This window comes from Alexandromys fortis, unplaced genomic scaffold, assembly GCF_014885135.2.
Source record: "Alexandromys fortis isolate MF-2015 unplaced genomic scaffold, M_Fortis_MF-2015_v1.1 scaffold_370, whole genome shotgun sequence".
Lineage (NCBI taxonomy): Eukaryota > Metazoa > Chordata > Mammalia > Rodentia > Cricetidae > Alexandromys > Alexandromys fortis.
Window position 1 is genome coordinate 354495 of NW_026068242.1, and position 18900 is coordinate 373394.

General features: G+C 50.9%; 1 protein-coding gene across 1 annotated transcript in view; it reads left to right on the plus strand.

Annotated features, from left to right (window-relative positions):
- Positions 1 to 18900, plus strand: part of Zan (zonadhesin) — an 88261-nt gene that overhangs the window by 2882 nt on the left and 66479 nt on the right. Inside the window, 18 exon segments of the mRNA XM_050131142.1 lie at positions 332 to 419; positions 2109 to 2261; positions 4289 to 4453; positions 5499 to 5590; positions 6163 to 6241; positions 6351 to 6497; positions 7481 to 7752; positions 8334 to 8452; positions 9048 to 9204; positions 9247 to 11002; positions 11663 to 11847; positions 14512 to 14653; positions 14886 to 15002; positions 15745 to 15869; positions 16093 to 16238; positions 17814 to 17957; positions 18431 to 18568; positions 18682 to 18851. Of these exon segments, the coding sequence (XP_049987099.1) occupies positions 332 to 419; positions 2109 to 2261; positions 4289 to 4453; positions 5499 to 5590; positions 6163 to 6241; positions 6351 to 6497; positions 7481 to 7752; positions 8334 to 8452; positions 9048 to 9204; positions 9247 to 11002; positions 11663 to 11847; positions 14512 to 14653; positions 14886 to 15002; positions 15745 to 15869; positions 16093 to 16238; positions 17814 to 17957; positions 18431 to 18568; positions 18682 to 18851 (4195 nt within the window).

Genomic DNA, 18900 nt, shown 5'->3' on the forward strand with positions numbered 1-18900 from the left:
GGGAGAGAAGGGTCTGGAAGAAGGGGCCTAGGAAGGTAGGCAATGGCAAAGAGGGGATCCAGAGGGCACACATGGAACTTTCTTGCAGCAAGCCTGGTGACCTGAGTTCAGTCTCCAGGACCCATATGGTAGAAGGCTAGTGCCAACTCCCAAGACGTCCTCTGACTCTTCCATCTGTGCCATGTGTTATATATAAATGAATGTAGTTGTTAAAAAGAGACCTGGATCCCCAGTCATCTGAATTCGGGGTGGAAATCAGCAGCCGCAGCCGAGAAGGGAAGCCATCCATGTGACTCAAAGGGTCAGGGTCTCTTTGTTCCTAACTCCGCAGCTGATGTTTGAGGGCATGAGGGGCAACACCGCCTACCTGGACATCTCTCTGGATGGCCTCTCTATCCGGAAGGGCACCTGCAATCAGAGTGAGTTCCTGTCCCTCTCAGGCGCCTCTCCCTCTCCTGACCCCTGTCAAACTTTCCGAAGTAGGGGTAAGACAGTTCAGCGACCTGGACCCTGGTTTCCCATGAACTGAGGCTCCTCGTTTTCTGAGGCTACCTCGCCCCAGACCCCTGGCTCCTAAAGCAGTCGCTCTGTAAGAGGTCCCCTTTCGAGATGGAGTTATAGGGGATAGCCGGTCTACAGTGACTGACCAGGACACATGACCACAGGCTGGTCTATGTTAGCACTGGAAACCCCATGTGTCAAGAAACCCTTGGTGGGGTGGGAGCTGTGTCTTAGTCGGTAGAGCACGTGCCCAGCATGCACAGAGCCTGGGTTCCATCCCCAGCTCTGCATTCAACAGGTGTAGTGTCGGACACTTTTAATCCCAGCATTCTGGAGGCAGAGGCAGGAGGGTCCCAAGTTCAAGGTCATCCTGGCCTACAAAGCCCAGGGCCTCATTCCACACTGTCTCCAAAACAAAATTAGTCTTTGGTTCCAAGAAAACCTGAATGTGAAGTCACCGTAGGTGTTAGTCCCATCCTACTAATGACTCTGATACATACAGAATGGCCCTTTGAGACTGACTGGAAAGGAAAATTCCAGAAGCTATCAAGGGAAAACTCATCAAACATGGGGCCTAGGCCAGATGCTCCACAAACATAATTCAATTTATGGCTTCACACAGAGCTGATTCCCAGGTTACTGAGAGATTCCAGGTTATGGAATCTGGGCCGAGAGTGGCATTCATGGGCAATAAAAGAGAGGTGGGCCTCATTTTAGAGCTCACTACAGCCTTGAGGGTGAACCTCGGAGTTCAGACCCCAAGCGGAGGCATTTTTTTCCTATGGCAGAAAACTCATTCCTTTTGATATTGGGGTTTATTTAACCAGGGCTTTGTGTATACTGGGCAAATGCTCTACCACTGAGCCATGCCCCCAGCTTCTCACTGGAGAATTCTGGCCAAGGACTGAACAATGGCCTCAGTCCCTCAGTCCCTGGAAGGTCTTAGGAAAATTTACTGCTGAGCCCTGTCCTAAGCCCCATATGGGATAAGTGTCCTGTGGCTACAATGAACTCTTAGCATTTATTTTTAATAAATGGGCTTCTTTTAAAAATATATATGATTTATTTTTATTTCATGTTCATCGATGTTCTGCCCAAATGTATGTCTGTGTGAGGATGTCTTGGAACTGACATTAAAGTCGAGTGTGAGCTGCCAGATGGGTGCTGGGAACTGAACCCAGGTGCCCTGGAAGAGCAGCCAGTGCGCTCAATCCCTCTTAGCCTTTCAATGGGGGATTCTAGGCAGGTGTTCTATTGCTATGACCCACTTTCCCACTGAGGGATCCAGGGCAGGTCCTTTCCTACTGAACCATGCCCCTAGCGCCTCGCTGGGGGAATCTAGGCAGGTGCTCTACCACTGAGCCACACCCCAGCCCCTCACTGGGGGATTCTAGGCAGGTGCTCTACCACTGAGCCACACCCCAGCCCCTCACTGGGGGATTCTAGGCAGGTGCTCTACCACTGAGCCATACCCCAGCGCCTCACTGGGGGAATCTAGGCAGGTGCTCTACCACTGAGCCACACCCAGCCCCTCACTGGGGGATTCTAGGCAGGGGCTCTACCACTGAGCCACACCCCAGCCCCTTCTCTTCTTTCCCCTCTCTCAGTATGCATGTCCCAGATGTGCAACTTTGATGCTCTAAACAATCTCTGTGGCTGGAGCTGGGTCCCAACTGCCACCGGGGCCAAGTGGACTCAGAAGAAGGGATCATCAGGGATACTGGGTGTGGGACCTGATGACGACTTCTCTAGCCCTGGCAGTGAGTATTGAACACATCCCTTGACTGTTTGGGCTCCTGTGACCTCTACATCTCCTACAGTAGCACTTCTAGGTCAGGCTAGGTGAAGCCCAGCAGCCCCAAGCTTCTTTCAGCTCAGAGATCATGGCAAGAAGCATGATTTCAGGCTGGAGAGATGGCTCAGCGGTTAAGAGCACTGATTACTCTTCCAGAAGACCTGGGTTCAGTTCCCAGCACCCACACGGCAGGTCACAACTATCTGTAACTCCAATTCCAGGGGATCTGGCACCCCCACACAGACATGCATGCAGGCAAAACAACAATGCACATAAAAATAAGTAAATCATTTAAACAAATCATTTTTTTAAAAGAAGCATGATTTCAAGTACTTTCCAGCTCCCCCCCCACACACACTGCCACGATGGCTGCTGAGCAGCCTCAACACAGCCAGCTCCTTACCTCCTTCCTTGGCATCTTCTGTTCTTCATTCATCCAGTTATTTATCTGGCATTTACTGAGTAGCTACCTTGTACAGTATCCCAGAAACTTGAGAATCAGTGTGTAAAACCAGCAAGGAGCCAGGTATGAAGGTATATGCCTGTAACCCTGGCACTCAGGAGGCTGAGGCAATAGGAGGTGAGGTTCAAGAACTGCCTAGTCTACACAGCAAGTTCAAGTACAGCCTGGGCTAGATAAAAAATAAGGGCTAGGGATGTAGGTCAGGGGTAATGTACTTGCCTAGCATGCACAAGGCCATGGGTTCCATTCTCAGTGCTACGGAAAGAAGAGAGAGGTAGGGAAGGGGGGAAAAGGAAGGAAGGAAGGGAGCTGGGCGGTGGTGGCGCCTTTAATTCCAGCACTTGGGAGGCAGAGGCAGGGGGGGGATCTCTGTGAGTTCAAGGTCTACAAGGCCTGGTCTACAAGAACTAGTTCCAGGACAAACAAAACAAAACAAAAAGGGGAGGGAGGGAAGGAGAGAGGGAGGCATGGTGATATAGACCCGTAACCCAAGCACTTGGGAGGCCAAGGCAGGAAGATTGTGAGTTCAGGCCAGCCGAGCCTGGCCAGCACACTCTGCCACGTGCATTTCCTGCTGAGAAGCTGCTGTCTGGAACAGCAAGGTCTGATGAGGACTCTGAGGAAGACTTGCAGTCTTTTAAGCCAAAATGTTCCTTCCCATTCATTCCATGGTGATCCCTTCTGCCTTCCCCCTTCCTGTCCTCCTGCCTGGGAGATCTCTTCCGGTTTCCGCTGTCCTCTCCTTCCTTTGTGCTCTCCTCTTCATCGCCACATAGTACTGGGAGGTTTACCTTCTAGAAAATTCCTCAGCCTCCTCTTCCCTTTCATTTGAAACCCCTGGTAAATCCCCTGGTCACCTCCTCTCTGGACCCTTTAGCCTTTAACATTACGTCCCAAATCAGTCGTGTTAGTGGTGGTCGGTTGGGTTTTTAATCTTTGCTTTGAGTTCCAATCTCCGGCCTCGGCTCCCAAAGCGCCGGTTGAAACTCCAGGCTCCAGCAAGCCTGGCGGTTTCTTCCTTGCTTTCTCCTATGCTTTTTATCACTACCCCCCTCTTCTGTTTTCCTGACCACCGGCTCTTTTTCTTGGTTTCTTGGCCTCCCTCAGCCCAAGGTTCTCAGGGAGCCAATGGGCGTTGGACACGAGTACGCATGCGTGTACGGACCTCCACGGCACACCCTACTCCCTCTCCCCTTGGTTACTAGTTGCGTCACTAAGCGAAGCTCAGACTGATTGGCTGTCTGGCTAAGATTGAGAGCCCTGAAGAGTCAGCACTAAAGAGACAAGATTGCGTGGCTGTTTTTGCGAGGATGTTTGCAGTTACTATAACGACACCAGGTCTTTACACAGTCCAAGCACTCTGCTAGTCGTGACTGGGTGTAAGCCCCTCACCACTGCCACGTTCTAAGGCGGCAGTTGGAGTTCCCCACGGCCAAATCCCTTTCTTCCCCAAGTCCCTACGCCTTCGCCTTGCTTACCGCCTCCCCTCCATCCCAACCATTTTACTTCACTGACTTTCTCGTTTGCAGGTGGCTACTACATGCTCCTGGACCCTACGAATGCAAGACCAGGACAGAAAGCTGTACTTCTGAGTCCCCTGAGCCATTCCAGTGGCTGCCTGACCCTGTCTTTCCAATACATAATGCGCGGCCTGTCGGCTGGCGAAGGCCTTTTTGCCTATGCTTCATTCTTAGGTTAGAGGAGATGGTTGACCAGGGCGCGTCTGGGAGGGTTGGATTGATGGGGAAATAAGGAGGAATATCTCTTCAGGATCTAGGAAAACTCAATGTACTGTGAGACTGTTCCATGTTTTAGAAATGAGAAGGGCTCTGGATTCTAGAAAGTAAAAGCTCTGTCAGTCATGATTGGCCATGTCTATAGCCATAGCACTTGGGATGGATGGACAGAAGATTAGAAAGTCAAGGCCTTTGCTACAAAGTGTATTTGAAGCCAACCTATTCTACAGGAGACTGTCAAATAAACAGAAGCAAACCAATCCGGCAGTTCAGATATTAAAGTGCTTGTCACACAAGTTTGAGGACCTGATTCCCATGCCCAACACCCATGAAGAAAGCTAAACATAGTAACACTTGCTTACAATCCCAGCACTGGGTAGGCAGAAACAGGATCCTTGGGGGCTCCATGGTCACCTACTGTAGGGTGACTAATAAGCCCCAGGTCTGAGTCACTCATTCAAAAAACAAAACCACTAGCTCCTGAGGAATGACGCCTCAATTTGACTTGTGGTTTCCATACACAAGTAAAGACATGTGTATGCACATTTGCATATAAACCTGCCCACAATACACTTATGGGTATGCATGTGCATTTTGTGCTCTTGTACACATAAGCATACACAAAGCAGTAGCAAAAGCAAGAATGAATACTTGAGTATGTATGCACACACACAAAACAGGGGAGTGGGAGCAAGAGTGCACACATGTGCTGTGCACATACACACAAAGCAGGAGAGACATGAGAAATGTAGATAGATAGATAGATAGATAGATGATAGATAGATAGGTGATTGATAGATGATAGATAGGTGATTGATAGATGATAGGTGATTGATGATAGATAGGTGAGAAGGGAGAGGGAGAGAGGGGGGAGGGAGAGGGAGAGGGGGGCTAGGGGATTGCTTGCATCTGGAGGAATATTGCCCTAGAGTTCCCCATGCAACTTGTCCTTCACTCCAAGTCCCCATAAACTTCCTTCTCTTCTGTGTTTTCTCCATTTTAGGCAACATCCGGAAACACACTCTCTTCTCAGGACACCGTGGACTCGACTGGCAGTCTGTGTCTGTCAATTATACAGGACAGGGAATGATACAGGTACAGAGGGGCGAGGTCCTCATTAGGAGTCCTTGCGTGTGGTAGGTTCTCATAGGGTTGAGTGAGCTGGGGGTCTTGGCATCAGGAAAAGGCACTGAGTCTTAATGGAAATGCCAGATGGGAGGTGTCTTCTCCTGTCAAGGTGACAAAATACCCTCACAAAAGCAAGTTAAGGGACAAAGGGCTCATTCTGGCTGACAGGTCGAGGGTACAGTCCACCACAGGGAGGAATTCATGGCGGCAGGAGCCTGAAGCAGCCGGTCCTGCCCCACCCACAATCAGGAAGCAGAGAGTGCTTGCTGCTGTTCAGCTTCCTCTCACCACCAGTACAGTCCAGGATCCCAGCCAGGGAAGGGCACCGCTCATGGTGGGTGGGTTTCCCCACCTCAATGCAATGAACGCAACCAAGTTAATCCCCCAATAGGCATGTCCAGAGGCCTGTCTACCGAGGTGACTTTAGAGTTCATCAAGTTGACGGTTAATCCTAGCCTTCATAAGAGAACTGGAGGATTGGGGTGGGGCATGGAGGGTTGATAGGCCGGATCACTCCAGGCCTATTCTCTTCTTTCCAGTTCATAGTGGTGGGTGTGTTTGGAGAGAAGCCAGAGCCAGCAATAGCTGTGGATTCCATCAGCATCTCTCCCTGTGGGGGTAAAATCAGACCTCGGGAACCCCTGTTGAGTTAGGGGTTGGCATAATGGGTGTCGGGGGGTGGGTGGGCACAGTCTGTGTCTCAAATTTTCCTCTTGGAATCTGTTAGAGGGCTTTCCCCAGTGTAACTTTGAAGACAGAGTTCATCCTTTCTGTGACTGGAACCACGTGGTAGGAGACGCCGGACACTGGAGCTGGGGGAGTAAAAGTGTACCTACCCCTATCTCAGGACCCCCAAGAGAGTTCCCATATGGAGGTGAGGAGACTGAGGGACCCCTCGGGGTGATGGATCTTTTTTTTACAAAATATTTATTTATTATGTATACAATATTCTGTCTGTGTGTATGCCTGCAGGCCAGAAGAGGGCATTACAGGTGGTCGTGAGCCACCATGTGGTTGCTGGGAATTGAACTCAGGACCTTTGGAAGAGCAGGCAGTGCTCTTAACCTCTGAGCCATCTCTCCAGCCCGGGGTGATGGATCTTTGCATCTACATCTGAGCTAGGGACTTGGTGGTGTCATGAGGATGATGTAGGAATTAGGGATGACAGAGGATGGAGGGAACAACCTCCTGCACGTGTTGATGGATGGGAACTCAGACCCAGAAAGCAGACGATGCCAAGGATGCTCAAGACGGTGGGATCATTGCAGCCCAACAGGAAATCTAGGCTTCCCCCTATGGGCATGGCTCAGTTGTAGAGTGGTTGTTTAGAGTCCTCCGAAGAGGGGCTGGTGTGTGTCTTTCTGTGTATGTGTGAGCGTGTGTGTGTGTGCGCTCGCGTGTGTGTGCATCTCGACAACAGAGCACTTGCTTAGCATGTGAAAGTCCCTAGGTTCCACCCCGGCTTTAGGGGTGGGATGGAGCAATAGGGTCTTTGCTCTGCCTTGAGCCCAAGACTTCAAAATCCACTGTCTTATTTTCAGCCAAGACATTTGCAGGTGATGCCAATAGAATCTGTAGACTGGGTTTCCCATGTCTTTGGGTCTCCTTCGGCTAAGAGTCAGTCCTAAAGGAGCAGAGTGTAGTTGTGAAGCCTCCATGTGATGGGAAGGCTAAGGTGGGGCTATGGTAAGTTCTAGACTGGCCTGAGGTATACGACAAGACCCTGTCTTAGAAACTAAAGAAAACAGCAAAGAGAAAGTTAGGCACGACTGCAGCAAGCCGCTAGACTCGACTTGTAGGCAGAAATCAGCATGTGTGTGGGGAGTCTCACCTATCTGGTTCCCTTCCTTCACCCAGGGGAACATTATATTTACTTCGATTCAGCCATGGTACCCGAGGTGAGACAGTCTGCCAGATTGGTGAGTCCACCCTTCTGTGCCCCTGGGGATGTCTGTGTGGAGTTTGCTTACCACATGTACGGCCTTGGAGACGGCACCACGCTCAAGCTCCTGTTGGGGAGTCCTGCGGGCAGTTCTCCCATTTCTCTGTGGAAACGTGTTGGGTCTCAGAGCACTGGCTGGGTGAACAGCTCTGTCACCATTCTGAAGGGACATCAGCAGCCCATGGAGGTGAGAGATGGAGAGTGGGCCTTGTATGTATCTGGGGGTGGGGCTTAGTATGGGGGTCCATAACTAAGGGGGTGGGCAATAAACTGAGTTAGGAAGGCGATACGTTAGTTCTCTTGGGCACCCGACAGGAGCACCTTATGCAGGGAGAGGATTATTTCGACTCAGGATTTTTTTTTTTGGTGGGGGGAGGGTATAGCCCATCATGGTGGGAAAGGCGTGTTGGCTGGGCTCATTCTTCATGAGCTTGCTGAGTGGCTTGTAAAGATCACAAAGCAGGGACCAGCACCCAAAGCAAGGTCAGGCTACAGTCATCAAAGGCCTGTCTCCCAGTGGCCTATATCTGAAAGGTCCTACAACCTCTCAAAACAGCGCCACTAGATGGGGACCAAGTATGCTAACACATGTCTGCATGGGGCATTTCATAGTCAGGTTATAAGCGGGGAGGAGCCCAGAGAAAAGGTGGACTTAAGGCTCCAGAGGCTGGGGGTGTGATGGGTGGTAGGGGACAGGCACTGTGGAGTTTTTGAGTTTCTGGGGATTTATTTTCCTGTTCTTCTTCCTTTGTCCTCCATTGCCTTCAGTTGCTTCTTGAGGCCACCCGGGGGACCAGCACTGCCTTTGTCATCGCTGTGAATTACATCTTGATCAGTCATGGACCGTGTCGGGCTAAGATAAAACTCGAGGGCCCAGCTTCTTCCCTGTTCCCTGGTATGAGGACTAGAACCTAGTGGCTCAGACCTGCCAGGCAGGCTCACTCTAGTGCTGAGTCACACCCTGGCTTCGCACTAGAGGATTCTAGGTGAGGGCCCTACCACTGAGCCATGGTGCCAGCCCCTCACCAGGGGAATCCTGGGAAAGTCCTTTCCTGCTGAACTTGTTTTGTTTTCCCTGTAAGACAGGCGATCACAATGTAGCCCAGTTGGCCTCAAACTTGTGATCCTTTTGCCTCAATGTCAGGTGGGGCACTTTGATGGAGTCTTTGATGGCATGAGTTTCTGTGGCCAGATCCACACTGTTCCTTCTCTAGTGGTGTTGAAGGCAGGACCTATCTCCTGCTCAGTTTTGTGATTCCTGTACCTGGCACCATGTCAGGTGCTTTGGGAACTCTGCCTCTTGAGCAAGAGAGTGAAGGTTGGGGATTGGGAACAGAAATAGGGGTGACTAAGTGCCCCCTTGAGCCCACCCACTCCTATTTGGGTGAGTGAAAGGGAGGTGGTCTAATTTTAATGAGTTTACAGGGGTTTGTTTTTCTTTGTAGCATTCCCACACATGGAAACTCCTTCCGGTTCTCTGAGTCCACCTATTGGCTCTTCTGAAACCACAGTCCCTATGCTCCCCATAGAAACAACCACTGTCTCCACTGAAGAGACCATGGCCTCCACAGAAAGAATCAGCATCCCTCCTGAGGAGACAACTACTCCCACAACACTGGTCACTGCTGCCACAGAAGTGGCCACTTTCACTTTAGAAGTGACCACTGTCACTGCAAAAGAGAGCACTGTCTCTCCTGAAGAGGACAGCGTCCCTCCTGAGGAGATCATCCCTACAGAAGTAACCACTGTCCTTCCTGAACAGACCAGCGTCCCTCCTGAGGAGACCACCACCTCTCCAGAAGTGACCACTGTCTCCACAGCAGTGGTCACTGCTGCCACAGAAGTGACCATTGTCACTTCAGAAGTGACCACTGTCTCTCATGAAGAGACCAGCGTCCCTCCTGAGGAGACCACCACCTCTCCAGAAGTGACCACTGTCTCCACAGCAGTGGTCACTGCTGCCACAGAAGTGACCATTGTCACTTCAGAAGTGACCACTGTCTCTCATGAAGAGACCAGCGTCCCTCCTGAGGAGACCACCACCTCTCCAGAAGTGACCACTGTCTCCACAGCAGTGGTCACTGCTGCCACAGAAGTGACCATTGTCACTTCAGAAGTGACCACTGTCTCTCATGAAGAGACCAGCGTCCCTCCTGAGGAGACCACCACCTCTCCAGAAGTGACCACTGTCTCCACAGCAGTGGTCACTGCTGCCACAGAAGTGACCATTGTCACTTCAGAAGTGACCACTGTCTCTCATGAAGAGACCAGCGTCCCTCCTGAGGAGACCACCACCTCTCCAGAAGTGACCACTGTCTCCACAGCAGTGGTCACTGCTGCCACAGAAGTGACCATTGTCACTTCAGAAGTGACCACTGTCTCTCATGAAGAGACCAGCGTCCCTCCTGAGGAGACCACCACCTCTCCAGAAGTGACCACTGTCCCCACAGAAGTGACCACTGTCACTACAGAAGCAACCACTGTCACTGCAGAAGTGACCACTGCCTCTCATGAAGAGACCAGCGTCCCTCCTAAGGAGACCACCACCTCTCCAGAAGTGACCACTGTCCCCACAACAGTGGTCACTGCTGCCACAGAAGTGACCACTGTCACTACAGAAGTGACCACTGTCACTACAGAAGCGACCACTGTCACTACAGAAGTGACCACCATCTCTCCTGAAGAGACCAGCGTCCCTCCTGAGGAGACCACCACCTCTCCAGAAGTGACCACCGTCCCTCCTGAAGAGACCAGCGTCCCTCCTGAGGAGATTGCCACCCCTCCTGAAGGGACCACCGTCCCTCCTGAAGAGACCAGCGTCCCTCCTGAGGAGACTGCCACCCCTCCTGAAGGGACCACCGTCCCTCCTGAAGAGACCAGCGTCCCTCCTGAGGAGACCACCACCTCTCCAGAAGTGACCACCGTCCCTCCTGAAGAGACCAGCGTCCCTCCTGAGGAGATTGCCACCCCTCCTGAAGGGACCACCGTCCCTCCTGAAGAGACCAGCGTCCCTCCTGAGGAGATTGCCACCCCTCCTGAAGGGACCACCGTCCCTCCTGAAGAGACCAGCGTCCCTCCTGAGGAGACTGCCACCCCTCCTGAAGGGACCGTCCCTCCTGAAGAGACCAGCGTCCCTCCTGAGGAGACTGCCACCCCTCCTGAAGGGACCACCGTCCCTCCTGAAGAGACCAGCGTCCCTCCTGAGGAGACTGCCACCCCTCCTGAAGGGACCATTGTCCCCACTGAAGAGACCAGCGTCCCTCCTGAGGAGACTGCCACCCCTCCTGAAGGGACCATTGTCCCCACTGAAGAGACGACTGTCTTTGCAGAGCAATCTACTCCCATTCAAATGCCCACAACAGGTAAACCACCCTGTCCAAGCCCGTCACAGGTTCCAGGTGTCTCGATGGCCCTGGCTGCAGGTATAACTACCACAGGTATGAAGTGGGCAGAGCATGGCCTGGAGCTCTCTGTAGAAGACAATGAGGAGATTAGGGAGGGAGGGACTTGAGGTAAAAGGCTGCAGATACACAGACTGCAGATACACCAGCCACAAACTGAATCATCCTCAGCTCCCTTCCCTCTTTTCTTCCTTCTCCTGACTCCATTCTCTTTCCCTCCTTTCTTGCCTTCCTGTCTTCCTATATAGCTCAGGCTAGCCTCAAACTGATGATCTCCTTGCATTGGTCTCCAGAATAATAGAATTACAGGCACGTACCACCACACCTGACCTGGACCTGAATATTTCACATCAGTGGAACCATATAACATATTTGTGAGCACAATGTCTTCAAGATGTCGACCTCATTACAACATTGGTCAGAACTTTTTGTTTTCGAGACAAGGTCCTGTTATGTAGCTCGGGCTGGCCTCAAATCCACTATGGAGCTGGCCTTGAACCCTTGGCAGTCTTCCTCTCTCGGCTTCCCACAGACGCCACCATGCCCAGCTATTTCACTCTTATTTTTAATGGAAGGATAAAGGCAGGCTTGCTTAGAAAAGAACTGGAGTTCAGAGTAGGAGAGAGACAGGGAGGCTTCTGGGTCCGGAGGCAGTTGTGCAATGGAAGCCTGATGAAGGCTGTGCTTTCCTTCCAGAGAGCTGCCCTCCAAATGCCCACTTGGAATTGTGTGCGTGCCTTGCATCCTGTGAGAACCCCAAGCCCCACTGCCACGCCCCCTGCAGAACTGGCTGTGTCTGCAATCCTGGATTTCTGTTTAGGAACTATCAATGTATTAATGCTTCTTCCTGCAATTGCTTCTATAGCAACAAATATTATAAGGTATGACTCCGGGGATGCCCAGATTTCCAAAGGGGAATTGATGCCAGAACACCTTGGATCTCGTGCCCCTGCTTTCTCTCTGTGTGAGAAGAGCCTAGAAAGTTCCAGGGTATAGGCTCAAAGGATTGGTTATAAAATGGGAGAGCCATCCATTCAGCACTGGTTTTGGCTTTACAGTGCTGAGGATGGAGCCAAGGACAGCTTGCATCCTAGGGAAGTGATCTGCCAAGGACCCACAGTCCACCTCTTCACTAGGGGATGTTGAACAGGCACTTTACCACTGAGCCACACCCCAGCCCCTCACTGGGGGATTCTAGGCAGGGGCTCTACCACTGAGCCACACCCCAGCCCCTCACTGGGGGATTCTAGGCAGGGGCTCTACCACTGAACCACACCCCAGCCCCTCACTGGGGGATTCTAGGCAGGGGCTCTACCACTGAGCCACACTCCCAATCCCTTACTGGTGGGCTTTAGGATAGTGCTCTACCACTAACTGCATTGCCAGAGCTCAGTCACTAGGTATGGCTGGTGACTAGCATAATAGACAATCTAGAGTTAGGTAGCAGAGCCGGGACATGGATGCAGCATGCCTCCTCTGCATGACCTTGGGAATGTTTATCTTGTTAAATCTGTTTCCCATGGCTATATAATATGCACAGTAAAACCTACATTTGTATTTAGTTTTTATTTTATTTTTTTTTAATTTTAATAAATTTATTATTTATTTTACAATCCATTACCCCTCCATTTCTATTTAGGAAAAGACGGGTCTTCCATGAGATTCAACAGCATATGGAATACTAAGTTCCAGTAAGATTATCTCCCCATGTATTAAGGCTGGGCAGGGTGACCCAGTGTGAGGAGTAGGGTCCCAAAAGACAGTAAAAGAGTCAGAGACACCCCTGTTCCCACTGTTAGGAGTCCCACAAGAGGGCCAAGCTACAGAACTATCACATTTTTGGTTCTTTTTAGAGACAGGGTTTCTCTGTAGCTTTGGAGCCTGTCCTGGAACTCACTCTGTAGTCCAGGCTGGCCTCAAACTCACAGAGATCCGCCTGCCTCTGCCACCCAAGACCTGGGATTAAAATGGTGTGCCAGCCGGGCGCGACAGAGGCAGGCGGATCTCTGTGAGTTCGAAACCAGCCTGGTCTACAAGAGCTAGTTCAGGACAGGCTCCAAAGCTACAGAGAAACCCTGTCTCGAAAAAAAAAAAAAAAAAAAATGGTGTGCCACCACTGCCTGACTCATTTAGTTTCTTTTGAGATACAAGTCTCATATGTCCCAGGCGGACCTTCAGCCCCTCAACATCTGCTTTTTCTCTTCCACCGTCCACATGCTGGGTTCCAGCTGTGCAGTGTTAAGGATGGAACCTAGGATTTTGAGCCTGTCAGACAAGTCCCTGAGCTACATCCAGATCTTCTTCTTCTGCCATGTTTCAGTTCCGGCAAGAGGAGGGAAACGCTACTCCATTTTGTTGCTGCCATTCTGGGTGGAGTCTTATTTGCTGCTCCGGGCTGGCCTGGAACTCATTTTGTAGCCCAGGCTGCCCACAGACTTGTGTCCATTCTCTTGCCTCAGTCTTCCAAATGCTGGGATTATAGGTGTGCACTACCACTCTTGGCTCAAGATTCTTCTCTCCTTACCTCAGAGTGTATACAGTTAGGTGTGCCAGCACACACCTGTAATCATAACCGTAGAGAGATGGAGACAGGAGGGTCATGAGTTCAAGATCATCCTCAGCTGGTTAAGGGAATTTAAGGCTAGCCTGGGTTACATGAGACATGGTGTAAAAAAAAAAATCAACAAAAAAATTAGATTGTTTTTGGTAAAGATATGTTTTGGTTTCATAAAATATTCTGATAAAATACCCAGGCTAAAAACAAACCTTGGGAGGTGAGGGTTTCCTGTAGCTCATAGCTCCAAGGAACAGAGCATCACTGAGAGGAAGTCAAGGCAGCAGGAATGAAAGATGGTTCTACTTTTTTTTTTTTTTAGATTTATTTATTTATTATGTATACAGTGTTCTCTCTGTCTGTATGCTTGCTGGCCAGGAGAGGGAACCAGATCTCATTACAGATGGCTGTGAGCCACCATGTGGTTGCTGGGAATTGAACTCAGGACCTCTGGAAGAGCAGTCAGTGCTCTTAACCTCTGAGCCATCTCTCCAGCCCCAGATGGTTCTACTTTTATACACTTTCTACAGTCAAGAGCACAGGGAGGTCAGTGCATGCCTAGTGCCCAGCTTTCTCCACTCTCGTGTAGTCCAGGACCAACCAGAGAATGGGGTGTGCACTTTTAGGCTAGGTCTTCCCATATCCATGAAGGCAATAGGAGGATACTCCCAGAGGTGTCTGCAGGCCAACGTGAGGGCGCTTGAGGCAGGAGAGTTACCTGAGTACGATGTAGTGAGAGCCTGCTTCAGAAACAAAGCACAGCGGGAGGGCTGGTGGAATGGCTCAGCAGGTAAAGGCCCTGAGTGTCACCCCTTGGACCCGCATGGTGGAAAGAGACAACAGATTCCCCAAGAAAGTTGTTCTCTCATCTCCAGACTTGTGCCATGGCTCACGGAAACAGACACGCGCGCGTGCGCGCGCGCGCACACACACACACACACACACACACCTTAGAACTGCGGCTTTGTGACACTCCATCTGTTGCCCTTAGCCTGGGGAAGAATGGTTTAGTCCCAACTGCACAGAACGGTGCCGCTGCCTGCCCGGTAGCCGGATGGAGTGTCAGATCTCCCAGTGTGCGACGGACACGGCGTGCCTGCTGAAGAGAGGCGAATATGAATGCCAGCCTTACGGTAAGCACTGCCCGTCCCCACGTTTGCATGTGCTGTTCTGACCCCAGAAAGTCGTCCCTAGTGTCTTTGTAAATCAACACCCTGTCAGAGTCAGGGAGAGCCTGTGCGCCCCACATCTGCCTTGGGCCTTGGAGCTGGGATTGTCTTTGGGTAGGAGGGGCTGGTGTGTTGGATTCAGTCAGGCTGGACACTGGAAATAGCTTCCTACGTCTCCGTTCCCTTTCTCTGGCAGGTAGTGCCACCTGCCTGGTCTATGGGGACCTTCATTTTGTCACCTTTGATGAGAGACACATTAGCTTCACAGGAACGTGTACCTATATCTTGGCCCAGACCTGTGACAACTCCACAGGTAGGAGATTCAAGCCCGAACGGCGGGGGAGGGGTGGGGTGGGGTTGGGGCCTCGTGAGTGTGGAGTGCAAGCCCATCCTCTCCGCCCTGGGTAGGCTAAGGCAGGAGGATCAGGAGTTCAAGGTCATCTCAGCTACACAGTTTGAGACCAGCTCTGGTCTTGTCTCACAAAAAGGGTGACAAAGGAGTCATAAATGAACAGGATGGCCTGAAGATGTCCTAGTCCACAGAGGGGAGACAGGAGACCATGAAAGCAGAAAATCATGCTGTGTTCCTTTCCGTTTGGGTTCTGAGTCAGGGCCATATCATGGAACATTCTGTCTGCCTGGCAGTGCCAAGTCGGGCACCACCACCAACAGGGTGTCAGAAAGCAGAGGATGGGGTGGAGCACACTTTTAACCCCAGCATTCTGGAGGCTGAGGCAGGGAGGTTGTCAGTTTAAGCTTGGGATACACAGCAAGACTACTTCTGAAAACCAACTGGCTGGGGATGCGACGCGGCTCAGTCAGCTGAGTGCTTGTTTAGCGTGCACAAAGCCCTGGCTGGGTTCCACATAAACTGGGCATGGTGGCACATGTCTACAATGATGCCAGCACTGGGGAGGCAAGGGCAGTACTCTCAAGAGTTCAAGTTCATTCTTAGCTAGTCTAAGCTATAATGAGACCCTGTCTGAAAACAACCAACTAACCAACCAAACAAACAAACAAACGTTTGAAACATGGCCCTTCCTCTCTCCATCTAGATTCATTCTTTAAAATAACAGCAAGCACCCAAGAACGGGGAGTAGAAGGCATATCATCCCTGGACAGAGTCTTCATCACCCTTCCGGAGACTACCATTACCATGACCAGTGGTAGACAAACACTGGTGAGTCCCATCCTTTGCTGGTTCCTCCAGGCCAGGCTACAGTCAGCCCCACCTGTCCCCACACCCTGTCAGGGATGGGCTTCAGCAAAATAATGACGGTGATGCTTCAAACCAGCCCGGGCAAGAGAAGTTGGAGGGATGCTGTGTGAGGGGTGATGCTAGAGTCTTAGGGCTCTCTCTCCTCGACCCCTGGATCACGCTCTCTGTCTCCTCTATCTGCCAGATTGGAGACCAGAGAGTCACCCTCCCAGTGATACCTTCTAATAACATCTATGTGGGTCTGAGTGGGCGATTTGTGGAGTTGAGGACGACATTTGGTTTGCGTGTCAAATGGGATGGTGACCAGCAGCTTTTTATGACTGTGCCCAGGTAAGGGAGGTAGCCTAGTTAGGAAGCTGACATTCCTCTCCCGGAATGCTCCACCCTGCACCATTCCAGCCACTCGGGGTTAATCATTTACATGTGTCCTCAAAGCTGGGAAGCTCCTAACCTGAGCAACAGAAGGGAAACAGGAGGAAGTGGGGTCAGGGCAGTGAGATAACAGCAGGATGCAAACACAATGCCTCGGAATGTGCTGGAGAGCAGTCAGGGGAGCGGCTGCCAGAGGCCATTCTTCAGGGAAGAGTGGCTCCCCAGACAAGGATAAGTCAGGCTTTGTGGAGAGGTGGCACATCTGGTAAATTCCAACCCTGGAACTCACACAGACACAAAGAACAGCTGGGTGCAGTGGTGTGTTCATAATTACAGTGCCCGGGGAAGCAGGGATGAAAGGACTCTCCGGGCTTGCGAGCCATCCACCCTGACTCGCTGAGCTCCAGAGTCGGCGAGAGACCCTTCCTCAAAAGCCAAGCTGGAGGAGGCTGAGGAGATGGTTCAGAGGGCAAGGGTTCTTCATGCACAAGCATGAGGCCCCGAGCTTGAATCTTAAAAGCTGGACATGGCTGTGCGTGCACCTGCAACTCCAGGGCTGTGCAGGGCAGAGACAGGAGGATCCCTGGAATTTGCTGGCCGCCAGCCTAGTTGCAGGTTCAGTGAGAGACCCTGTCTCAAAGACATAAAGTGGAGAGTGATCGAAGAAGACATCCAACTTCCTTCTATGGCCTCTGAGTGCACATGAGGGTATGTAAAACACACACTCACCAGGGCTGAGAGTTCAGAGGACCCAGGGTCAATTCTGAGCACCTACATGGCAGCCCACAACTGTCTGTGATTCTAGTCCCAATGGACATGATGCCCTGTTTTGACTTCTGTGGACACTGAATGCACGTGGTGTACAAATATACGTGCAGGCAAGACACACATATGCATAAAATAAAAGCAAATGCTGGCCAGTGGTGATGCCCTCCTTCAATTTGGGAGGTAGAGGCAGATGGATCTCTGAGTGCTAGGCCAGCCTGGTCTACAGAGTGAGTTCCAGGACAGCCAGGGCTACGCGCAGAAACCCTGTCTCAAAAAAAAAAAAAAAAAAAAAAAAAAAAAAAAAAAAAAAAAAAAAAAAAAAAAAAAAAAAAAAAAAAAAAAAAAAAAAAAAAAAAAAAAAAAAAAAAAAAAAAAAAAAAAAGAAAAAAAAAAGAAAAATACTAAAATACATATTCACATGTATATACTAAAAAAAATAAGGTGGACAGCACCTGAGGAACATACCCATTTTTGACCTCTGACCCACACATACATGCATACCTGTGCATAAACACACACACGAGAGAGAGAGAGAGAGAGAGAGAGAGAGAGAGAGAGAGGAGAGAGAGAGAGGAGAGAGAGAAACATTCTTGCTTAAACCCATGAGAAGGTAGGGGCAGCAAGGGATGTTGAGCAGAAAGAACAGAGGATCCTGTAGAGATGGCTCAGGCTGGGGCCTGTCACAGAATCTGCCCCCTTGCTGTGGTCTCTGATGACTGAGACCCTTCTTCCCAGTCATGACTCATCCCTCTCCTGGACCCACAGTACCTACTCGAGAAAACTCTGTGGTCTCTGTGGGAACTATGACGGGGACAGCAGCAATGATAACCAGAAGCCAGACGGCACGAGGACACAGGATGGGGACGAGCTGGGGAAGAGCTGGCAGTTGAAAGAGGAAGAGAACAAGGAGTGAGTGAGGCTCCCCACTGGGGGCCAGGGGTGGACCTCCTTTTCTCAGTCCTCTGCCCATTTTAAGATCTATCAGAACTGGGCTTAGCTGTTCCTGCCTGTCATTCGTCTGCAGCCACAGACATAACAAGATCCAGTTTCTAAATACCAAGAGCTGGGCTTATAGCTCAGTGGTAGAGCCCCTGCCTGAATCCCCCAGTGAGGGGCTGGGGTGTGGCTTTTTAGTGGAGATCTTGTCTAGTATGCACCAGGTGTTGGGTTTGATCCTCAGTAAAAACTGAAGCAAAAGTAACGGACTGGGGTGGGGGTTGCCTGTGATCTTTAGTTTCCAGAACTAGAGGAAGGTCAAAGTCAAGGCTGGGTTAATGTAGTGATATTGTCTCAAAAGGAACAAAAGAAGATGACTAGCATTGCCCTTTCCTCTTTCCCTACCTGGAGACTCCAGCTGTTCTACCTCTTTTGGGCTCTTCCAGTCTTGTTGACTGCTTGGGTTGGGTCTCTTCCAGGTGTCAGAACAAGAAGAGCCCCCCATCTTGTGATCCAGCCTTGGGAAGAACTATGTCGGAGCACAAGTTATGTGGCCAGCTTGTTGATCCAAGAGGAACCTTTGAGTATGGAAGAAGGCGGATGGGCTGCCTGGGGTTGCTCAGCACTAGGGTTTCTCTGAGGTGGAGAACAGAGGCTCTGCCCTTTCCTGCCGTCTTGACTCAACCTCTCTCCCCAGGGCATGCCTGTTCCACATGAAGGCCTCATTCTTCTTGGATAACTGTGTGTCGGACATGTGTAGCTTCCAGGGGCTCCAGCAGATGCTTTGTACTCATATGTCAGCCATGACTGCTGTCTGCCAAGATGCTGGCTATGCCGTGAGGCCCTGGAGAAGACCCCAGTTCTGCCGTGAGTTAGGACCCAAAGCATTGGGGGATGATCTGGCAGAGCTTCCTGT